This window comes from Lontra canadensis, unplaced genomic scaffold, assembly GCF_010015895.1.
Source record: "Lontra canadensis isolate GAN:19392208 unplaced genomic scaffold, GSC_riverotter_1.0 scaffold2, whole genome shotgun sequence".
In the NCBI taxonomy this organism is placed as follows: Eukaryota; Metazoa; Chordata; class Mammalia; order Carnivora; family Mustelidae; genus Lontra; species Lontra canadensis.
In genome coordinates, this window is record NW_022630996.1 from 27,712,964 (window position 1) to 27,732,894 (window position 19,931).

The following is a 19,931-nucleotide window of genomic DNA, read 5'->3' on the forward strand; positions in this document are numbered from 1 at the left end:
ACCTACATTATACTATGGAAGCAATGAGGGAAAAAAAAATCTTATTGAAAAGAAAGTCATAAATATAGGATCAAAAAGATTCTCAAAAGTTTATTTTTTTATTAAAAATTCAGAAATTCTAGAGTTAAAAAAAAGTATGTCAGGTTCAAAAAGATATGTTTCTCCTTTCTTCCTGTTGAAGATGTTTATGATACCCATACTGAAATATGGTACAAAAGAAAAAAATCTAATATCGTAGGACATCTTAACAGAGTTTAAATTAATATAGTCGTTAAGCAAAAAAGGTAAATTTTGAATAATATTAATCGACGAGTGATTTCAGAGTCACTAGGAGAAATGGCATACAATATACCCTGTCTTTTATCTCTGCCCCTCCTACAAAACCAAATGATCTTTTTTTTTTTTTTTTTTTTTTAACCTAAGGACATGGAGAGAGGCAAAGCTGGTAATCGCCATCATCAGGCTATACAGGGGCCTTATTAAAAAGTACCCCACAAACTTTCATTAAACTAGAGTTACCCAGTTGATTACTCTAAGTTTCTGTGCAAACATGAGCTGAGTGAGAGAAAGTATATTCTTTTCAATAGCCTGTGTATCTGACTACATTATCGGGTCACACTTAAATCTCCTATATCTTTCAGGGAAAACTGCAGTTTTTATTTTCTATAATTACCCATTTTCCTTTGTCCTAAGCTCTCCAAATTAACGCTGTGTATACTGTATAGTAAAACAAAACACGTGAAGTATATCTTAACCGAAATCACAACCAAAGAAATAGGATATAATTGGCTCGAAAAACACCATGACATTTTCCAGAAAACATTTGATTAAAAAAAAAAAATCGATTTATATGTATCTTACGACTGATCTAAGTCTTCCTCAGCATACCACATACCTTTCTATTCGTGATTTGTACTGCTTTTCGGGTTGCTCAAAGTGGGTTTCCTTTTAATATCTGTAAACCTATCACAGAAAGATATTCTGTCTGGCTTCAGCCTCAAGGCAGTGATTTGTGCACTGATAGGTGTACTTTGTTTAGTGTCACCCACGGTGTAGATTGGATAGATTTTGTAAAAGATAGCATTACTTTAAAAGAAACATACAATTTGACAAGCGATTGCATTTTACTTTCATTTTATTGCCATATTTTTCATCACACTCATTGTTTTCTAACTGTCGCTAAATTGTTCATTTTCTTAGTCTGTTACATCGGTAGAGCTATTTACTGTTTATAAAGCAATATGCACTTACAGGTTTGGGAGATGGTTTGGGCTCTGAGGGTCGCATGTGCAAGTGGGTCATCATTGCTTGAAGACGTTCGCGTTCTTTAGAAAGCTGTTAAGAAAGAGTGAGATCAGAAGCGTTTTAGAAATGACTGATACAGCTATTTTATGGCAGTGATACATCTTATCATTGAGCTTGACTCAGAGTAATGATTCCTGCATATAAAAGTCTGTGTCAGTAGGAACTTATCTGGGAGGAAATGCAACTTTGGCTATGCGTGGGGGGGGGGGGCGTGGAAAACTTTTATAGCTTTCCTTATGTTAAAAGGTCAGAGAAAACAAATAACACTTCATCTTTTTGTCAATAAGAGAATTGAGGTCACACTTGCCTCGACAGTAACAAGTTACTGGAACCATAAATTAGAAGGCCCACGGTGTCTTTTAAAGTCCTGTGGACACTGTTAGCAGTGGACTAGTGCCAACAGCTGTGAAGGGGTGAAGGGTTCTCAAAGCGAAGTGCCTGCCAGGATTGTCTACACACTTCATGCATCCCACTGAGGTCCAGTTAGTGCCCCCTGCAATCTGCCATCATCAATCTAATTCAATAGAGTGACAGAGACCAGGCAGTGTGAAACGCTGAACTCTGCCACGGGAGTCGGCATCTACACTTGCACTGGGTCTCATTACAACTGACGGACCTTACTTTTCCATCAGTCAGACACAGCAGAGGGAGTGAAAAAAAAAAAAAAAAAGAAAGAAAGAAAAAAAAAGGAAAAGAGAAAGAAAAGAGGCGTAATTGGTTGCACTGCAGTCTGGAGCATCAGCTAAACTCTTGTGTTTCAGTCTACCCTTCATAAATGGTAAACAAGTTTACAAAAAGCTTTTCAAGCTACAGCGGCCATGATGCTTTTTACGTGTTCTTGATTATTTTACAGGTCAAAATAAAATGTTTTTAGTAACCCCCTGAAAACAGCTGTGACGTAATGAATTTAAAATAATTTAAGACACAGTAATGTGTTTAGAATAAAAAACTGTATGCTTAATGAAATGAAGTTTGGTTCGATCGAGAAAAAAAAAATCTTTAAGAGGAAATATTAGCTAAAGCTTTCACGGGTTGGTAAAAACATAACAGGAACGATAGCATGATAAATTGCTTTCAGATCGGTTTTATGAGTTCTATTTATTTTTTACCAAATCCTGTTTCAATATCAACGGAAGCGTTTTTAAACTTAAACTAGCAGCATCGGAAATAAACACATACATATTACGGTCCATGGTATTATAGGTGACTGGCCATTATTCTAGTAAAGGTAAGTCTTAAGAATCTTTGCAAGTTCTTTAATTGAAAAAACACTAGAGGGGTGCCTGGGTGGTTCAGTGGGTTAACGCCTCTGCCTTCGGCTCAGGTCATGATCCCAGGGTCCTGGGATTGAGCCCCACATCAGGTTCTCTGCTCAGCAGGGAGCCTGCTTCCCTTCCTCTCTCTCTGTCTGCCTCTCTGCCTACTTGTGATCTCTGTCTGTCAAATAAGTAAATAAAATCTTTTAAAAAAGAAAAAGAAAAAGAAAAAACACTAGAGGTCGAAAAGAAAAAGGAGGTTTTTTTCAGGGTGCTATCTTACAGGCATGATATTGTAAAGACTTTTTGGCGACATTATAAAATCTCGTGGAACAAATCCAGATCGGCTTTGTGAAAACTGTCTCAGTGATAAAATCGTATCTAACTGTGGAGTTTAGTCCAACTTCTATCAAGGAAAAAGACCTTAGAGCTGACTCTTTTGGGATACTCAAGTCTATATGATGTGGTCTAAAGTTTAGAGAGGTCTAAATGTTAAGGAACGTTAAACCACAGCGACCCACCCTGAGCCATCAGCCATTGCCATCCTTATAAACAAATGAAAACTCCAGATACTTCTATCAGATATTGTGTTACAAGGCTTGGGATCTGCCCGTTACTCAGTTTAACACACCAGAAATCTGGAAAAGGGGCCCGTGGAGAGAGCACCCGACAAACCTGTATTTCTAATTGTTGGACCACCTGCATTTGCACTCGACACTGGGCCGTGCTCCGGTCGTCCAATGCATGCTCATTGTTAAGGTGCCTAACGAAACACAAAACACAAAACACAAAGTCAAGCAACGTCTATGTTAGTGGTGTCTGCTCGCCTTAAAAAGCACAATGCTGAAGCCCTATTTTCCTCCATGGTTGGAAAAAGGCACACTGTGAAGCTATACAAAGAAAAGTTAAATGTGCTTTTGTGTTTAGTGAAAATTACATATATGTCATACACAGAGACCCCTCAAATGGCAGAAAAATGGCACTGTCTCTAAGCTTATCAGTTATTACAAAAAGATTTCCCCAAACCATTTACAGAATAATAGTAGAAATCACTAGATGTATTTCATGTATGCATGCCATTTTTTTTAAAAAAGGATGCCTTATAGATATATGAACCAAAAGTAATTCTGAAGAGAACAAAGGCAATTCTCTATTCCATTTCCGTTAAAACAGTCTGTGGCTCCTATGATGTTATTGAGTGAGCGATGTCTTATTTCACCAGGATGCAGTGTGAATTATGTAAAGATGGCAAATTACCATCCCTTGGAAACATCGATACTTATGAAGAATGATCACTTGCTGTTACTAATAAATAAAGTACATTGAAGATTCTGGTAATCAGAAGCATAAGATTGACATTTCAGGTCTAGTGTCCTATTGGGGAGACATCTATCCTAATTCTACACAAAAGTGGTGAAAGATGAGACATTCTCATCATCTGACTCTAACCTTGACTACGTATCCATCTGTTGCTGTTGTTGTTGTTATTATTATTCTTATAGCATAATGTTAAAAAAAGATCTCCCTAATGAGTGCTATGTTAATCCACCAAAAGTAATTCAGCAGAGCAGCATCTCCAATGAACATGAACATATTCAATAACATATACTTTGTTATTTGTATTATGTAATTTATATTGCTGCCTCCTAAGTTAAAAAAAAAAATCTTCACATAATTTAGTATCCTTTGGTGGGTCTGTTTCACCAGTGAACAAACTAATGCAGCAATTTAAGAGATGTTCTCATCCACGCATACAGGTGAAATACTGAACAAATTACTCACAAGATTAAGTAAGAATTTATCTATTTGTCTGTCTTGGCGCAAGTATCATTTAGAATGGTGTAATAGCCTAAAAAGTTTAGGCCATCCCGAAGTACGCTGAATTCAACAAATACATTTTGTGCCCATTCAAATTCTTTACCTATCTTTCTTGAAATTAATAATGAAGCAGAAAAAAAATGCAGACAGACATATATAGAAAACACATGAAGAAGAATTAAAATGGTGTTTCTGAGAAAGAACTACTTTATAAATCAGTAATGGTATTTGCTAGAAGATCTAGGTCCCACAATTAGAAACCTTTGTTGCATTCTGCCCTGTCCTTTGATAAATTAAATCCATTCCTTTCAATACCTCCTCACTGATCATGACAACAAAACCTCCATGTATCTTGGCTCAGTTGTCATTCCTGGTTGAAGAGAAACTATGGACTAAAATAGCGAGGTGTAGAAGGTCAAGTTTGAGGTGTGTGGTCACAGTGCAGGAGAAGCTCTTCACTACACCTGTCTGCTCTAAGCTTAGCTCCATTCGGTTCTGGTAGGAACCTAACTGTAACGACAACTAAAATGCACTCACGCTTTCTGAAGAGGAGGCATGGAATGAGCCAGAGGTCAGTTTATGATGTAAAGTGTCACTAACTCTTAATTAACAGGCCATCTAAACAGTGTTTTTCAGGTTTTCCCCCACAATTTTAATGAAAAAATTAGATAATTTTCTGTCAGTGCACTACAACACGGATCGTATTCTTAAGGCTTAATATTGCTCTATTTTCTTAAGGTTTTTTACACCAGGAACTCTTGGGGCACACACATATATTTATTCCACAATCTGTCTAAATGACGCATATCTTAAAACACGTTTCAGCTACACACAAAGCTCCGGGTGTAGAAGGAGCAAGATAAGTAGAATATTTAGCTTCACAGGAAAAGAATATATTCAGCATGTTTATTTTTGCATAAAATCACCTTTTGAAAAGGTTTTTTACACTTGTTTACTTCTGAGTGATAATCATTACCCTATATTTAAAGAACTAAAAAAGTACAAAATGTTTGCATTATGTAGTGGGGTCTTAGAGACCTATTCAATTTATCTATGCAGCTTTTATTAGACTAGAGACTGTAGACTACAATAATAGTCAATGAGGTTTTGTCTTGATTGAATTTTTCAGCGCAACACAAAAGAACCTTGCCATTAAAATAGTCCTTTATTCTCCTGTATGAAGGCGAAAGGTTTTTAAAGTGTTGTGATGTTCAGTAATGAGCCTCTATCTAAATTATCATTGGTGACAAACTCACAAAGCACTTTTCGAGGACACATAGTTATGAAATGCCAGAGCTGCCACTTTCTTTCCTGTAATTATAGGCTAGCTTGCAGCCCTTCAATGATCATTTGCAGAACAGCCTCCAGTGGATGACTGAGAACTTGAAAAACACACACATACCTCTGCCACATCTCCCTTCTCCTTTCCTCGCTATTGTTTACCAGTGATATGTAAAATAATAGTGCCTATTCATTCCCTCTACTTAATTATGCCAATCAAAGTACAGAAATAGTGTCGGATATAAATACAATGCAATAAGACTAAATAAATAGGCTATTAACATTAAATGATGAATTTATGTATTTATGACTATTTTGTGCCCAAATTATTCTCTTTTATGTTTTTATAACTATCTCAGGTACTACATATTGCTGTTCAAAAATTCTCTATGATTTATAAATCAAGAATGAGATAATACTGAAAAATGAGAGGATTGGTGGATTTTCTCAGTCAGTGCCTAATTGCTGTTTCAAAATGCATATGCAAAGGGACATTTCATTAATCATTTAATCATGTCCCTTGCAGGAAGTTGGAACTAATGTTGCAAATACCCTTTTCATATGAATGCTCCATAATACTATCTTATGCATTTGATATATTGCCTATGTCATAAATTATAGCTGCTTCAAAAGGACCAAGTGGGGTTGTTATCCCTGAAGATGCTTGTTACAAAACCTTTATTAAGTTTCTTTTTTTACTTATTGCTAGTTCTATTTCACAGCTTCATACTAGCCAACAATAATACTCTTTCTGATGGCAAAGGTCTGTAAATTACCCATGCAATCACTAACACCATTTCACAGGCCTGTTCTACTTCTACTGGTCTGCTAACAAGGCGATTACACACAAATTACTGAATGCCTATGAAATATTTAAATGCATTCTACTCTACTATGCATTAATAAGAGCAAAGCAAGCTCTGGAATTCTGGTTAGCTCCAGTCCCTAATGTCCCCTAATGAGCCTCTTACTGAGACTGCAGTTCAAACAGAGAGGTGAAGAAAAAATGCAAAAGGTGCCTTCAGAAAGGCAGCACTGAACAAACATTGTGTGAGCCAGTTCTAATTTATGGGTCACTTTATAGGTATATTGATTTTTGTTTTCAAAATGGAATAAATGATGTGGTCGACTGACGTTCTTTCAAAACTGCGTGGAATCTGTGTGCTAGGTAGGTAGCGGGAACCAGAAACAAAAACATACATAGGCAGTCACATTCTTTCTCACAACAATTAAGCAAGCATTTCAGGAAGACAAAAAGTAAGGAGGGATTCCTCCAATTGATTTAGTGCACAATTCTCTTTAATAAAGCTTTTAAGGTCATGAATGCATGGGGTAACTTCCGTTATACATACTCCAGATTAGCAATTCAATTTTAACCTCTGGATTTTTCAAATTCATTTAAAGTTATAGCATTTTATAAGCTAAAAATCGACCAGCTTTAAATCCAAGTATGTCAGACACTGTTTTAACAAAATGTTTCACTTGCATATCACTGGTGTTTGATTTATTTTGCATCAAGCTTTTTATGTTTAAACACTGACAGGAGTTTAAATACAAAATGTTAGCTGTCACTATTCATTTAGCTGATTATGTGAGATGCCTTAGTTTTGAGAGATGGGGGCACTGTCACCAAAAGAAACAACATCCTGACAAGTTCAAAGAATGCCTTCTTGAGGTCATAATTTTGTAGCCATGCTGCCTAGTCAAAGACAAAGAAATAGACAATACACACTAAGTAAGAGCATAATTTTTAGAGTAGTTAGCTGCAAGAGAAAAAGACAACAAATTTCCATGAAATAAACTATTCTGTATCCACGACCTTTCCTAAGGCACTATATGCAGGGCCAAGCCTCAAAAATTTGGTTTTTGTAATAGGAGCAATTCACATACGTTCATCAACTAATGATTCTCTAATAGATTGATATCTTTATGGATGCTAATCCTTCTGCTTTTCTTCGCGGAGAGTTATTTCCACCTTTGGATCTCAGGCCATGTTTTATTTGCTGGCATCTCTGTGTGCAGATCCAAGAACACTTGTCTGCTAACCAGAATGCTATATTGTAAACCTTTTGCTTTAAGCTCTAAAAGTCGATCCATCTACATTCAAGCTGACTTAGGTCCAAAGGAATGATAATTAATTTTGCAGACAAACTACACTCAAGTTTTGTCAGATGTTATTATACTTTGGCATATATAAGACAGTAATGAAGAAGTAGTATTAAATGCTTTTAGTGATCTAGTGAGATCCTCAATTAGTGGTCAGAAAAATGGTTAGCTTCTGTCAACACCTATTTTATAGTAGAATTCAAAAATTTTCCAAAATCCCTTTTTAGCCTCGACTTTCTTCTTTGTATTATATTCTTCTCGCCTTTATCCTTGCTGCTGCAAATAACAGTTTCTAACTTAGCTTTCATTCAGTGGAAAAGAATATATCATAGAATATGAAAGAATACCCATAAGATGAAAAATAAGTAGGTTATACATAAGCAACTGCCCTCTGCTGGTTTTTCATTTGGTGCTGGGCAAACACAGAGGGTTTCTACCAGTTTGTTTGGGAATGTGATGTGAGAAAGGGGATTTGGGACTCTTAATGTATTTTCTACTATCCTTCGTTATTTAACATATATAGGCTAAATAGTAATAATGAATGTATTCCTTTTATTTCAAACTAACGGATACATTATCTGATACCAAAGGGAAAGCTCAAGCTATACATTTATTTCTAGTGCACTTCAGAAATAAAAATTCCACAACAATATTTTCTCAGAAAACTTTTTATAATAAACACTAGATACAAAGTTTCTGGAGAAGAGTAAAACAAGAAAACTAGGAGCTAAAAACCTTTCACAGTTTTTTGACTTGTCTGACTTTCGTTTCCCTTAAGACTCAATTCTCCCCAGTATTACAAAAGAAAAGCAAAATCTTCTTTCTGAGAAAATCCGTATTAGTGGTGGTGTCTTCTTCATTTCGTTTTCCACACAGACACTAAACTTTTTTCTGAATAACTGAAATTGATTAACTTAATAAAATATATTATGTCTTCGTAAATTTCCCACACATGTTAAGAAAAAGACAATACCAGTATGGAAATGTATTTGATACATACTTTTTTGCAGTACTGGACCGGCATTACCTCTATTAACAGAATTTATCACAGATCTCTGAGTAAGAGAATCTAAAGCATATCATAACAAAAATGGACTAAAAGAAAGACCTTACAATCTACTGTCATTTGTTCTGTCATCTCTATAAAGTTAATGGGTTGGAAAAATAGCCTTTGGAACCAAAGTTGGTATTTAATTGAAAGGAAATGCTTTTTAATTGTAATTTCTTTCTTCCTTTCTTTCTTTCTTTCTTTCTGCCCCATCCACCTATAATTTCTCTTAGTTTCTAAAACATACTAGCATGAATGTGAGAAAGAAACGTGGAGCATAAAAGGAGGGTTCATATTCATCTGCTTGTTAGTAATAAAAATATATATAAATATTTAAGATGAATAAAAGTGTTCCTTTCCATGTACTAAAAAGGAAATGACACTGAGGGGAAAAAATCTGTGTATTTTCTTAAAAACTTATTCTTTGTCAGAAAGAACAACTTAGAGCAATAAAATAGCGACCATGCTAATTCTACAGCTTAAATAGCCATATTTAAGAAATAGCAGCAACAGTCCTCTTAAGAATCTTAATGATAAGGAATAACATAACACTTTGATAAGGATGAATACATTCGAATGAAGAAATATGAAATTAGCTGTTAAAAAATTAATGTCCTTATATTTTGTCTTTGTTTTAACAAATGTTATTTTTTTAGAGAGGAAAATGTGAGCAAAGTTATCTATCATCTGAAATGCCCTCTTTGCCTAGAACAGTTGAATCAGTTTTCATACCCAACAAAATGGTAGCTCACTACTTTTCTGGTATAATAGCAGTGCAATTTTTTTTTTTTTTAATTTAAGGCCATTTACAAATGCCAAAGTAACATAGGAAGCAAATTTTCTTTTAATTGGTCAGAAATGAGAAAAAGTTAAAAAAAATTCTTGTGGAAGTCTTACTGTAATTCCGTTATAAAGTTATTATGGTGCCAAGTACTTGTGGCTTGTTGTTAAGGTGCTTTTACTTTATACCCTGTAGTCTACCATTTGTAAACACATCTTTTTGATGTTTCTGCCAACATCCTGGCAACAAAGCAGTGCAATTTCAAATGAGCTAATTAACTTAATTGTTGATGAAGCATGAAACAGTTCATTCACCCTGTTAGCTGCTCCATGACAACATAAGAGTCTCAGCCTGTGAAGTTACTCATCTCCATAAACCTATCTGTAGCTCTCTGTTTAGATCTCTTGTATAGCAGAATTGTGCATGGAGAATGTTTCATAAAAGATGTATATTCTCATTTGCAATGGAACCTCTTAAAATTAAAAAAAATATATATCACTGTAGGAAGAAATTAAGGATACACCAAATTTTGATTTTAAGCGAGAGAAGCCATGTAACTAACCATACAAATATACAGCCATGCACATTGCCCTCTGATTCTGAGGGCAACAAGTAACAACGTAGATGAAATAGATTTATTTCTTAAAATGTTAGCCTCTTCTAACTTTCATGTCATCATTCTTATTGTTAAATATAAATATGTTAAACATCATTATTTAAAGTCAGGAAGAGCAAGCTTGCAATTAAAAAAGATAAATCCGTAAAATATGTCTGTTCGAAATTATATATATTCTACGACTCCTCATGTAATTTGACTTAAAATTTTTATTAAAAACTTGAAATTTATTAAGACTCCTGCACACGTCTCCCAATTATTAATGACACAATTACTTTAGGCTACTATTTTCTGTTCATTCAAAAATTCTATTGAGTGATTTGTAAAATATTTTGATGAAGAGGTAAAGACGAGGTCATCTTCTTAGCCCGACTTGGGCCACGTACTTGTTGGAGCACAGAGAAGCGCAGAGTGTGCCCCAGGATGGACTTTCACTTCCTCCTTTCAGCTTTGTCTTATTTACAACAATGTGCCTAACACTCCCACATAATCCACCCCCTTCCCTAAAAAAGGTAAGGAACCTACTTTAAAAACTGTCCAAAATCTTCACAAATGCTTTCACAGCCTGGCCATTTGCAAACTCCATGGCCGTACAGAGTGTGAGAAGCCCCAGTCTCCTCGTGTGACGAGCTGTAGCAAAAGAACACGGCGTCAGATTCATCTCAAAAAGCCATAATCGTTGCAGGCTGCTAGCGCCTGTCAGGTTACGATCAGTGACAAACAGGTCAAAACAGGTCAATTCAGCTCAGAGCAGTCAGAAAAATTTAATCGTTCTATTGAATAGTTCAACTGCCAAGGCTAGATGATGTTCCAATTAGAGGAGAAATAGAGCCAAAGATGACTGTTAATAAAGGATAAAAAACTAAGAGAACTGTATAATATCATATGCTAATCTTGCCATATGACCTTAATGTAACATTTACCTCTAAATAAAAAATATATATTCATATGTGGTCAAGCGAAATAAACCTGTGTTTTTAAGAAGGTAATAGGACAGCCACCATAAGATTTTTGAAATGCTCTTTTTAAGGATGATATGGACCTTTAGGATCATTTAAATTGCTTAATATTTACGTGTGGACCATAAATTATATTTCCACTAGTTACAGCTGATTAAAAAAAATTCTACTTTGGAACAGTATTCATTAGCTATATCCTTCTGTAATCATCAAAGACTTTTGATAAGTAAGTATTATGTCAGATAGAGATTCTAAAAAAATCAAGCAACTTCTGCAATATATAATCATCAAATTAATCTCAATTAAAACACCAGCATGGAAGCATTCAGAAGCACACGATTTTATAATAATGAAAACTAGCAAGAAAAATTTTTCATGATACTCAAATGGCCACCGGAAATACCACCAAATGATAGCATACTATTTTAAACCGTTCTGTAATTAAATATGTTTCTCTAAAAACAGAATTTGTTTATGAGAAAGAATTTATTGCCACCAGGAAGGTACTCACATTACACAACAGAATACTATCAATCCACTACACTCAAATATATAGTCTTTATAGCTAAATACCACAGGAGCCTAAGTCACTTTGTTATGAAATCCTGCACTTATGTTTCATCCCTTAAAAAGATATTTTTCATGTTGAGCAATGTTTTAGCTTATATATTTTATGTGAATTGCTTTAAAGCCACCTGATTAGATGGCTTTATGCTTAAATAAATGGAAGTAAATGGACAAAAGTACAGGGTGCTCCTTTTACAAGGCCAGTTTTTATTCAACTAAAGTAAAACAGTAAGTTGAAAATTATCTAACATAATGTACTCAATGTTGATAACTGAAATCAAGTAATTTTTCCTTATGAATTTTGAGTCAAATTTATTCAGTTTTCACCGTAAGTTTATGTCTATATATTTATAAATTCCATCATGTTACAATAATAAAAAAGGCAAACCAGATATTCTATCTTCTAGTTTATTACACCTATGTTTATATCCTTACATATATCGAGTCTCCGATACCCACGGACGTGTTCTTAAACATATATTAAGCACGTGTTTTAAAGCATATGCTAAGGGGGGGGGGACTTTAATTATTTAATTAATTATTCAAAAGGGGGTTCTTAAGTTTTAAAATGGCAAAATATTCTCATTTCAGCAATCTGGTTCATCACAACATACTAGCCATAAAAATATGCTGACACAATAATTCCACACGCACTTATTAAAAAATAAATTTTTTCAGGCAAATTCCCCACTAAATCCATCAAATTGCCAGCGTTTGAACTGCTTTCTGTAATGAAAATAATATATAAAATAAATAACCTAAAGGTTTCTATTTAATTTGTTCTATACATTCTGCCCCTCTTAAGTACAAATCATAATCATTAGTTTTATGAATGGTAGAAGTAAAAGTTGGTGACAGATAAATATAGAATAAATCTCATGAGATTTACCTGTCCCGCCTTGCACTGAGGACTGAAGACTGTCCATTCACTATGGAATGATGCGTTATTGGTGGTGATGCTTTGGAAGTGGTGGAGGAGGTAGTCGAGGAGGAATTGTTAGTAGTGAGGTCTAGCCCTCCATGTTTAATGCCATTGTCTTCCATACTGTGAACTCCAGTCACTTCTTTCCATAACTGCTGAATCTCAGCAGGACTTAGGCCAGCTATAAAACGAAAGAAAGCCCCACTAATATAACAAGGTAAAGTTCATATAACGAGCTTAGTATTATTACTAGATTAACACCAACGACAAAAGTGATGTTACCAGCATAATTAATATACAATAATAAAATCACTTTACGCCATCAGCACCATACCCTTTCTTGTGAATAATTAGTTATTTGCTCAAGATTACCAATTTGGGAATGGTAGGAAATGATCCTATTGGAAATAATATCAAAGATTAATGGGAAAAACCCAGCAAGTTCTATTTGAAAATTAAACTATTCAACTTTTAACAGTAGCTTTTACTTATTGCTGGTATTAAGTTTTTATCAGCGAGGAACTGAAAAAGAAATAGAATTGGAAATCAGATGTATCAAAAGACATGAAAAGAGAAAAGGGTAAGGAGGATAAACAAAAAAAAAAGTCAGGGGAAAAAAACAGTAAACATTCAACTCAGAAGGAAAATACATTTGACAACTTTGTCAAAGTTTTAGTTTGCTCTTTCTCAGACAGGCAAACAAAATAATTGAGTTTCACTAGGAGGTGCTAAATAAGCCAATAATATGATTACCTACATGGATCAATTAAGCAGATAATATGGAAACTTCATTTTATGACCGACAGAATAAAAAAACTACTCATTTTAAACAATACCCTGGCTCAGATCATGCAAATTTACCAGATTTATGAAGAAAGAAAACAGAAAATTAAGGCATAATGCTTTAGCTTTTAATTATAATTTTGAAATAAGGAATTGAGAGATTATTGTCTACAGTCTTTGAGTTATAAAATAGTACTTATATGTGCCAAGTACTATACCTTCATGTATTCTTTCTATACCTTATGCTTCTTAATCCTCACTAAATCCAATGGAGTCAATAACTATATTTTAACCAGTTCATGGATAAGGAAACAAAATGAGAGAGAGGTTAAAAAATGTATCCAAGGTCCCAAAGCTTCTGTGTGGTAGAGCTCTGATTTAAATCCAGGCAGTCTGATTTGAATGCCTTTGCTCTGGAAATATTATATTAAAAATACAAAAATTACTGAATAAAGATATCCGGGGGAAAATGCAGTTGCAATTATGATTGCTATCCCTTATTCAGCATCTGCTAAAGTCAGTCTGGTGCTTTACATTCAAAATCTCAATTAACCTCACCTGATGTTAGGAATCATTACATTTTACAGATGAGGGCACGGCGTGAAGGTTTAGAAAGATTAAAGATGTTGCCAAATCACTACACTCGTAACTAGTGGATAGAATTCACACCTAATGCACTGTGGCTCCAAAATCTAGGTTCTTTATTATTAAGTTCACCTATAATGTCTAACATGAGGGTGGAAGTACTAGTCAAACTACCCCCACCCCCACCTCAGATGCTCTAAGTGATATGGATCAATCCCGAGGTGTGCGGGAGAGGAGCAGGATAGAACAGGCAGGGGAGACTAGGGGACGATAAGAGAACATGATGGCGAGGATGGTGAGCCCTCTCACCTCTACCCCTGTGGGTAGAAAAATCATCAATCCAGACATCGTGGTAAGTAGCCCAAAGTGACAGAAGAATTCTCACTGCTCCAAACATAACTTCTGGTCAAATTATTCATCACAGTGGTAACCTTAAATTGCTATGCCTATCACAATTTCTTACAGATAGCTTTACTGAAAGCTATCATTTTGGTGATTCTGGCTCCTGAAGATTTTAAAACACCCTAAGACTGAAGAAAAGGCAAGCTAACTCAGGTTTCCAATTATTAAAAACTATTTTTCCTGTATAAAAGAGAATGGCTTCATAAAGGAAGGTATTTCTCGGTTACATAGGAAATTTCTTTATAAAGATCATTAATTATTACTTTAACTCTAGCTTTAACCTAAGATTCTGAAACTTTTGTGACAAACTTTTTGATTACCTGTCTGTACAAGTTAGGTGTCCTCACAGCAAAGCTCCACTAGCAAACCCTCTCTCGTGGCAGCATCGACAACGTCTTCTGCATGGGAGACCTCACGGTCTGACTCTGCCTCTCTGCCCCACCGTCAACTCTTGCCTAGACCATGGTTCTCCTTTCCTGTCTTCCCGCTTCCCCCTTGTCTTGCTATAACTTACCACTCTTCACATATCAGCCCAAATTTATCACTGTAAATGTAAATGTAAATGTAAATGTAAATGTAGGCCATTGGGCTTTCCAGGCAAAGCCTCCAATGGCTTTCCAGAACATTTCAAAAAACAAAACAAAAAATAAACAAACAAAAACCACAACAAGATAAAAGGGGAACAAGCAACAACAAAAAAACCCTACTGTGGCCTGTCAGATGCTGGCATTTATTGTCTGGGTCTTGCCTGCCTCTCTGACCTCACCTATCGCTTGCTCTCTACATTTCACTCTGTTACCCCAGCTTTCTTCTGCATCTGAAATGCATCGAACATTTGCTCCCTTGCCAGCTTTTGCCCTGGCTCTTCCCACAGCATAGGTGACTCTGTCATTGATCTCATGGCTTCCTCACTCCCGTCACTCAGAGGATTCAAGGGTCACCTCCTCTGAGAGGTCTTTGACCACCCCATCAACCACCGCCCCTCCCCACCTTGCCTTCTACCATTCTCGGTCACCTCACCCTGCTTTCTTTGTCTTTAAATCATTTATCAGTCTGAAACTATATTATTCGTTTGTTTGCTTTACACGTTATCGTCAGTTTTCCTCTACGGCAATGTAATCTTAAACTGGTAAGAGTAGTGATTTTTTACTTGACCTATCTATCCCCAGTGCCAAGAGCAGTGCCTGGTATGTGTTCAATAAACAGTAGTTGATTTAATTGATTACAACAGATTCACACAGATCTCGAAGGCATTTGGGTCTTCACGCGGAAGTTCTGTGGCTCTTGAGGGCCATAGTATTCATGGGCACTGCCATCCTGGAAGGCCAATGTCTAAAGAATTATAAACGGCCCTAGCTGATTCTGATAAAATTTTATATCTTGACTGAAGACTATTAGGTATTTTTAGAGACTATATCAGTTAAAGATGCTATTAATAATTTAGTTTTTGAATTTTATTAATAATTTAGTTAACCTAAGTATCCACTTACCTTTTAAAAGCAGACTTGTCTTATACTAGTCATTTGTGTTGAAAATTAGTGGTAACAGCATGATGTCACAATGATATGGCAACAAATACTAAGCGCATAAACATCTGATGAATAAGCCACCTGTTCACTATCCAAATAAGGATCCTTAATTAATTGAAGAAGAAAATGGCTTTTAAAGATTACAGATAAGGGGCAGAGAAAAGATGATGTCCAAAAGGGATTCCTTTTAGTGGGAGTGGTTCCCTAAAGTGTCTGGATGGAAGTATGATTTACTTCCGGACATTTTAAAACTTTCGATGCCCTGACTATAGTCCAAACCAACGAGATCACAGTTTCTAGAGGTAGGACACAGGCACCAGTCTGCTTCTGAAGCTCTACACGATTCCAATGTGCAGATAATTTGGAAGGAAAACTGTTAAAAGCAAACTATCACTTTGCTTACAAAACTATTCACATCTACACTTTGGTTAGCTCTTTTCTATGGATATAAAACTATGACTGTGAAACAATGAACCAATAACTTCTGCAGAATTTTGAAAGTTTTGTGAGTTTTGAAGTTTTGGTGATTTGCAAGAATTAACTGATTTTTCAAACAATACTAGGCCCAAACTGTGTTCTACGCAACAGTGCTCTTCTAAACAGTCCTAATCGAAGAAATTGAAGAGGTCTGTGGCCTGTGTCTTGGAGACTCATGCCTAATGTTAACATGTACATCTGTTCTAAGATGTCTAGGAACAACAACAACAACAACAAAATTTTGAGTCTCTTGTTCAACTTAGCGTTTTATAAATCCATTTGAGGATAAAAAGAAAGACAACAGGAACAAACTCTTTCTACAATTATACTGATTTATTTCAGTTTTAAATACTGGGTGTAGGCTTAGGATTAATTATGTGATCTCCAGCCAGCCCCTCTCTTGAACAGCAGGTTGCCTATTCATAAACTTGAAGATTTTTTCCCCAAAATTAGCTTACTTCAAAACTAAGCTTCGGGGCGCCTGGGTGGCTCAGTGGGTTAAGCCTCTGCCTTCAGCTCAGGTCATGGTCTCAGGGTTCTGGGATCAAGTCCGGCATCGGGCTCTCTGCTTGGCGGGGAGCCTGCTTCCTCCTCTCTCTGCTTGCCTCTCTGCCTACTTGTGATTTCTCTCTGTCAAATAAATAAAATCTTAAAAAAAAAAACAAAACAAAAAAACCCCTCTAAGCTTCTGTTTATATAGCTTCTCTGACCCCCCAACTCAGTCTTCGTCTCTGTTTTATTAGAAACTTGCCCAGTGCTTCTGATATACCCATCACTCTTTTCCACGCTTCAGTGCTAATCTAAGACCCAGGATACTCTTATATTCCCATTTGAGAGATGAGGACACTGAGGAAGAGAAAAGTTGAGTAATGAGCTCTAGAGCTAATGTGTGGCAGGGCTCCTTGCATTTTTAGGTTTCTGCTCACATAACCTCTTTCTAGGACTCTGTGCTTGGCCACCCTGTCTAAAAGTTCAACCCCACCCATTTCCATTTCTTTCTTTTGTCCTTTTTTTTTTTTTTCCTTAGCACTTACCACTATACATGTTAACTTAATTTACAATGTAAGTTTTGTGGTGGCAGGAATTTTTGTCCATTTTCTCGACTGCTTTGTCCCCAGTGCCTGTAGGAGTGTCCACCATGCATTAAAGCTCAATGAATACTGAGCTGTTCAAGTGCCAGGAACACCAGGGGGCTGGCAATCTGGGAATCAGTGGACCACACCATTACAGAGTAATAGTAAGGATGACTCAATTTTCTTAGTAACTTACTTCAAGGATACATACAGACTACCCTAGAGCCAAAAAGTTGTATGATAATGCAATTTTAAAATTAAAATTCCATGATGACAGAAAATCAAGAAATGATAATGGGTGATGGCTTTGGGATGACAAGTTGGGTTTACTCTGATTCACTGCCAGTACTACAAATAAGCGTTAAAGGTCTGTTTTTCTGGAAGTTGAATGAATAAAAGGATGAATTCCTAATCAAATCACATGTAATACCACAGGTAAAGCAATTAAACAATAATTCCTTAATCCTGGATTCAGAGTATGTGGAGTAACTACTGGGTGACAAAGTGCTGTGCTAAGAATTAATTAAAATTTGATAATTCACATCTAGATTATACATCCTTGGGGCACACAAGGTTTAAAAATTTCAATGGCTTTACTTACTGGTAAAAATTACATCAGCAGCTTTTTCACACTCAAAAATGAAAGATTCTTTCAATGTCCTTTCATTTGCTGGATCTACTAATTAATTTTTAATATTAAATAAATAATTGTTATACATTATGATGTAAAGTAAGTCTACTGTGATTTTTAAAATTAGCTTATCTTATTTAACAGTACTTTGCTTATGTTCTAGGGTTACGTATAATTAAAAGTGATGAAGGCAAATTTGGGTAGAAATATTTGTATCGTTCATATATTTTGTGAAAACAATTTGATATTTAATGATCTGAATTACTGAACTATTATCAGGTGATTTTTCACTTTTCATCTTAAATTTTCCATTAAAAAACACTAGGACATGCACATGGCCAAAATAACTGAACTGTAAAGAAGGTTATATATTGCAAAATTAAATTTCCCTACCCACCCTGTCTGCTTCCTTGTTCCCCTCTACAGAGGCAACCATTATTCTAGTTTCTGGGCTATCCTTCAGAGATCTATGTGTTCATTTATAATTTGCCAAACCTAACATACTATTGATTTATATTTGACCGGGGCCTCCTTCAACCTGCAGGTGTAGTGCCTGTCTCTAAAACGTGTGTTTAATGAAAGGTGCACTGAGTGTATATTTGCCCAAATGCTGAGTTAGAAGGAGTAAAACAGCTGTTTGGCTAAAACTGAGACCAAAGGCAAATATCTCCACTAAAGAAGGAACTTCTGGGATACTGGAATACTTCTGATACATATAAAAAACAAATTCCTTCTATGATTTCGCTATTAAAATTTTTATAGGCTGCATTTTTGAAGTTTGATATTTTATTTAAAAAAAACATAATTTTCTCAGTTTTCCCCATCATGAAATTTAATATGGCAAAGTTGACATTCTGCTTTGGAGTCTTCCTTCAAGATATAAAGAAGTGACAAAGGGAACTTTAAAAAAACTTAGGGCCTAAATGGATATAAATTAATTTTAATGTATGCATGCAGGTAAACCAATTATGTGACAATTAGAATTATGATATAATTTAATCTCATCTTTCTATCTTATTTACATCTTCTCAAAAACGAACTCAACCTTCTTCATATTTCCCTATGTATTTAATGTTTTGTAAGTTAGTCTTCATGTTTTCTTTTCTTTTCGTTTTTTTTTCGAGAGGGAGGTTAGAGTGGACAGAGTGAGAGGGAGAGAGAGAATCTTAAGCATGTTCCATGCCTACCTCGGAGCCCCCACACAGGACTCAATTTCACGACCCTGAGATGATGATTTGGGCTGAAATCAGGAGTCAGTCACTTAACCGACTGAGCCACCCAGGCTCCGTAAGTTAATTTTTATACATAAAATTAACAGCATTCATGATTAACTTTGCAAAGTTTTATTACTGTAATAATAAATGTACATTTAAACTTGAGCTTACTGATGGAGTTTTCACATGTAAAACCCCAAAGGAGAGTTTCTCTCCAAGTCGCAAACTGGAGACAGACTGGTATGTAAAAGGGACTACTAAGATGCTAACAGTAATTCTGCAGGACATGCATTGTTTGTACTGTTGGCGCTGTTACTCTGATGAGATACAATGGTGATCTCTGCAAGCACAGGACCACAGATCAGGCAAAAAAAACAAGATGCCAGAAGTGATGTTGAAATAGGCATTTGGCTATTTAGATTTCCATAAGCAGAGAATGAGTCAAAGCCAAATAGCTGATTTTGGCCAAATACTCATCCTAAAGACAAACTTGAGCACATGCCTAACTCAGCATAAATTATTAAAGTAATAATTATTTGAAGTAAAATATTTTTACTTTAAATAAAGTAGATTTATGC

At 35.5% G+C, this 19,931-nt stretch overlaps 1 protein-coding gene across 9 annotated transcripts in view; it reads right to left on the reverse strand.

Annotated features, from left to right (window-relative positions):
• Window positions 1-19,931, reverse strand: part of FOXP2 (forkhead box P2) — a 547,280-nt gene that overhangs the window by 35,880 nt on the left and 491,469 nt on the right. For all 9 annotated transcript variants that reach the window (XM_032871040.1, XM_032871025.1, XM_032871034.1 and 6 more), the window contains 4 exons: window positions 12,627-12,840; window positions 10,737-10,841; window positions 3,237-3,324; window positions 1,252-1,335 (listed from right to left, as the gene is read on the reverse strand). In XM_032871040.1, coding sequence (XP_032726931.1) covers window positions 1,252-1,335; window positions 3,237-3,324; window positions 10,737-10,841; window positions 12,627-12,840 — 491 coding nt within the window. The remainder of the gene's footprint in view (window positions 1-1,251; window positions 1,336-3,236; window positions 3,325-10,736; window positions 10,842-12,626; window positions 12,841-19,931) is intronic.